Source organism: Peromyscus californicus, unplaced genomic scaffold (genome assembly GCF_007827085.1).
Source record: "Peromyscus californicus insignis strain IS unplaced genomic scaffold, ASM782708v3 Scaffold_24__1_contigs__length_46423439, whole genome shotgun sequence".
In the NCBI taxonomy this organism is placed as follows: domain Eukaryota; kingdom Metazoa; phylum Chordata; class Mammalia; order Rodentia; family Cricetidae; genus Peromyscus; species Peromyscus californicus.
Window position 1 is genome coordinate 45,649,555 of NW_026294535.1, and position 4,436 is coordinate 45,653,990.

The 4,436-nt window shown below is 37.1% G+C and overlaps 1 protein-coding gene across 1 annotated transcript; it reads right to left on the reverse strand.

Moving 5' to 3' along the window:
- Window positions 1-288: 288 nt before the first annotated feature.
- Window positions 289-2,876, reverse strand: LOC128120064 (olfactory receptor 6C1-like). The gene is made up of 2 exons (XM_052753816.1): window positions 1,947-2,876; window positions 289-309 (listed from the first exon to the last, which is right to left on the reverse strand). The coding sequence occupies exons 1-2, from the start codon at window positions 2,862-2,864 to the stop codon at window positions 289-291; spliced, it is 939 nt and encodes a 312-aa protein (XP_052609776.1). The 5' UTR covers window positions 2,865-2,876.
- Between the last annotated feature and the right edge of the window lie 1,560 nt (window positions 2,877-4,436).

Genomic DNA, 4,436 nt, shown 5'->3' on the forward strand with positions numbered 1-4,436 from the left:
GAAGGATTTATTTGGCTAAAGCTTTTATCTGTTGACTCCACTACTATGTTTTGGGAGCTGGATGGGACCAGTAACTTCTCAAAAATCACATCTCTAGTGTCCCACTTCATCCAACCATGCTGCACCTTTTTATAATCCATGAATTCAGAGCCAAGTGATGCAACAGTTGCCCGAAAGTAACTCCGTCCAGAGACTAAACCCTCGGCATATGCACCGTGTTTAGAAACTTCACCCCCACACTGTAACACTAACTTTATATAATGGGAAATTTTTCTTTGTTTTGGGGTCCTATTTTATAGAAAATATATCCTCCATATAATAAATCAAATTATACTTTTTTTCAAAATAGTTCAAAAAGTGAGAAGAAAAAGTGTGTAAATATACTTTTTAGTAAACATGTATATTAAGAATATATTGCATATATGTCTATATATTAACATACATGCATATGTACTACTCAAGGTTTAGATAATTGTCAATAGAGTATATATCTGGCTATAAATGCACATATTAAATACATGTTGTTTGGCTACTGTTATTGACAAAGGGGCCCCTGGCAATGGGATCAGGATCCCATACATATTCATACACACATATATGTATATGTGTGTATGTATATATATATATCAGTCTCTCTATACATAGTCTCTCTCCATATATATATATACATACACACACATATGGGGAAATCATGAGATTTGTTTATAAAAGTCCATTAAACATATAGCTCATGTGTATATTATGAATGATTGTCATTCTTTATTTTTTATTTATTTAAGAAATTTTTCTGTTCACTTTACATACCAAAGGACCCCCACCAATCCCTCCTCTAGCTTCCCCTAGTCTTTCCCCCCCAACCTGCTCCCTCACCCCCTCCTCCAAAATGGCAAGGCCTCCCATGGGGAGTCAACAAAGCCTGGTACATTCAGTTGAGGCAGGAACAAGCCCCTCCCGACTGCATCAAGGTTAAGCAAGGCATCCCACCATAGGTAATGGGCTCCATAAAGCCAGCTCATGCACCAGGGATCCTGATCCCATTGCCAGGGGCCCCTCAAATAGACCAAGCTTCACAACTATCTCCTGTATGCAGAGGGCTTAGTCATCAGGGAAATGCAAATCAAAATGACTCTGAGATACCATCTTAAACCTGTGAGAATGGCTAAGATCAAAAACACTGAAGACATCTTATGTTGGAGCGGATTGGACTAAGGGGAACATTCCTCCACTGTTGCTGGGAGTGCAAACTTGTACAGCTACTTTGGAAATCAGTATGACAGCTTCTCTGAAAATTGGCAATCAATTTACCTCAAGACTCAATGATACCACTCTTGGGCATATACCCAAGGGATGCTCAATCAAACCACAAGGACACTTGCTGATTGTCATTCTTTATTGATAAATAAATTACATGAATATATCACATTGTAGTTAATAAGTAATGCTGTTTGTGCTTTTAAATGAAATTAAATGAAATGCAATGTTTCATTTAATTTCATGGCATTTAAATATGTATCCTAGAGGGACTACCCAATCATAATGAGAAGTATGTAAAAAGATGTGAAAATTGCCAAATGCATTTCAAGTGTATATTGAGTAAAATACATTAATGTTTACAATGTGCTTTCCCATTTCTGGGGATAAATTTTCCAGCATATATCTCAAACTGTAATTTTATCTGTATAATAAATTACAGTTAAGAAGCTGTTATTATGAAATACCAGAAGAATCTTGTATCAGACAGACATAAGAAGATAATAGTTGGAAAAGACATACAATAACAAGATAGGCTAGTAAACTGTTAACAAAAATAAAGACTAAAACAAGGAGGGTGGGCAGTGCCACACTGATGTAACTGGGTCACTGACATTTATGTTTAACTTTTGAATTGGCCTTCAGTGTGGCCCGCACTCACAGGCCACATCATTTCACGTACTTGTTAAAAATACCATCTTCTTTGCTGTGTTCATAAAGGCTTGCTTGACTTGCTGATTCCTCAGGCTATAAATGAAGGGATTTAGCATGGGAGCTACTGAAGTATTTAGTATGGCAACCCCCTTGGTCAAAGATGCTCTATCTGATGCTGAGGGCTTAATGTACATAAAAATGCAGCTTCCATAAGAGATGGAGATGACAATCATGTGGGAAGAACATGTGGAAAAGGCCTTTGTCCTCTGACTAGCAGAAGGAATCTTGACAATTGTTCTGATGATATATGTGTAGGACAGACATACTAACACCAAAGTAAACATTAGGGTAAAGACAGCACAGAAAAATCCCATCTTCTCCAGGAATTTTGTATCTGAACAGGAAAGTTGCAGCAGGGGGAAATAATCACAGGTATAGTGATCAATGATGTTGGACCCACAGTAATCAAGATCTAAGAGCAACATGAGCGCAGGGAAGATGATTAGGAAAGAGACCAGCCAGCAGGCAAAGACAAGCATTGTGCAGACTTTCTGACTCATGATGGTCAGGTAATGAAGGGGCTTGCAGATGGCAACATAACGATCATAGGACATGGCAGCCAGAAGGTAAAATTCAGTGACTCCAAAGAGAATGAGAAAAAATAACTGAGCTATGCAGTTGTTGAAGGAGATGGTTTTATCTCCTGAGATAAGGGTGCCCAAGAACTTTGGTATACAGACAGTCGTAAAGGACACTTCTAATACAGAGAAATTCCTGAGGAAGAAATACATGGGGGTCTGGAGCTGGGAATCTAGCAGGGTAAGAGTGATGATGGTCAAATTCCCCGTGATGCTGAGTGTGTAGGTGATGAAGAGAAAGATGAAGATCACCACCTGGAGCTTAGGGTCATCTGATAACCCCAGAAGAATAAACTCTGTGGTTTCTGTCTGGTTTTTCATTCTGCATTCACTTTTTAAAAATTTTAGCCTGACCTATTAAGAAAAAACACAGACAACCAACTTGAACAACAGAATAATAAATGTTACAGTGTGGAGCTAGAATTTTATAAAAAAATATGCTTTTTTTATATTCAGGAGCATTGGAAGCCACACAGGAGCAACAATGGTTCTTTAATTCCTTCCATTTTGTAGGGGAAAAAAACCTTTTATTGAAATCAGATTTTAAAACTAAATTAATTGGTTAAAATAACATGAGATATCAATATTATCAACACAGTAAAAATGCCTAGTGTGGCCGGGCGGTGGTGGCACACGCCTTTAATCCCAGCACTTGGGAGGCAGAGGCAGGTGGATCTTTGTGAGTTTGAGGCCAGCCTGGTCTACAGAGAAAGATCCAGGAAAAGGCACAAAGCTACACAGAGAAACCCTGTCTCAAAAAACCAAAAAAAAAAAAAAATGCCTAGTGTGGAAAAAAATTGGGAGAGTCTGTGGAGAGAAAAGAATTTACAGGAACTGTTGCTAGGCATGTAAATTAGTATAGCCACCATGGAGAGTAATAAGGCAGCTCTCCAGTGCTTACTGTGGAACTATTGTAGGATCCTATGATCTCACCATTGGGTATATATATAAGGTAAGATGTATTCAAATACAAAGGAAATACTAACACTTCCATGTTTATTGTGACACTGTTCTAATGCCTTCAATATGGAATCAACGTTGTGGCACATCAACAGAGAATGTAGCATGAAAATATTTTTCTCAGCCAAAGAAGACTGAAATCCTAGAATTGTCAGAAAAATGTCTGGAACTGGAGAAAATTATGTTGAGCAAAATAAGACAAACACAGAAAGACAAATACTCTATATTTCATTTATATTTGAAAAGTTTTAAATGCTCATCCCAAAGAACAAATTGTTACTAGAAAATTTAAAGGGTATGAGGTTTGGCTGGGCAGAAGTATGGAGGCAGTATGTTTAGATATGATGAATGTTTGGTGTATTTATGCAGAAACATCATGTAATTCCACTAATGTGCAGAATAAATAGGAATGAATAATAAAAGATAAACAAAATAAAACAGAGAACAAAATTGATAGATGTCACACAGCCTGAAGTGTCAAAACAGGGGTTTGTAGGTAGACTCATAAGGCCAGATACCTCTTATCTTTAGAGATGCCTTCAAATATTATAAAAATATCATCACCTTTGTGTTGTTGTTCCAATGTCCTTGCAAATTTCCCTTCACGTAAAAGTTTATTTGTACTAAGAATTACAAAAAATGAGAAAGATATTTTATTTCTAAGAGTGATTATTTTGTTTTTAAGCCATTTATCCTTGTTTAAAACATCACTTTTCAAATTCCTGTATCGATCTTTTTGGAGTTAGATGTGACAAGACCATTTTTCCCTCACTACTCTTAAGCATGAGGGTGATATAGGTCAGTGAGATACAAAAGGAAATAAACATCAAGGCTGAAACCTCAGGTGTAGTGCATGTGATCCCCATAAGTTCACAGCGCTTTAGTCGACATATTGTTATTCTGAAAGCTTTCTTCCTACCCAACAGATTTTTT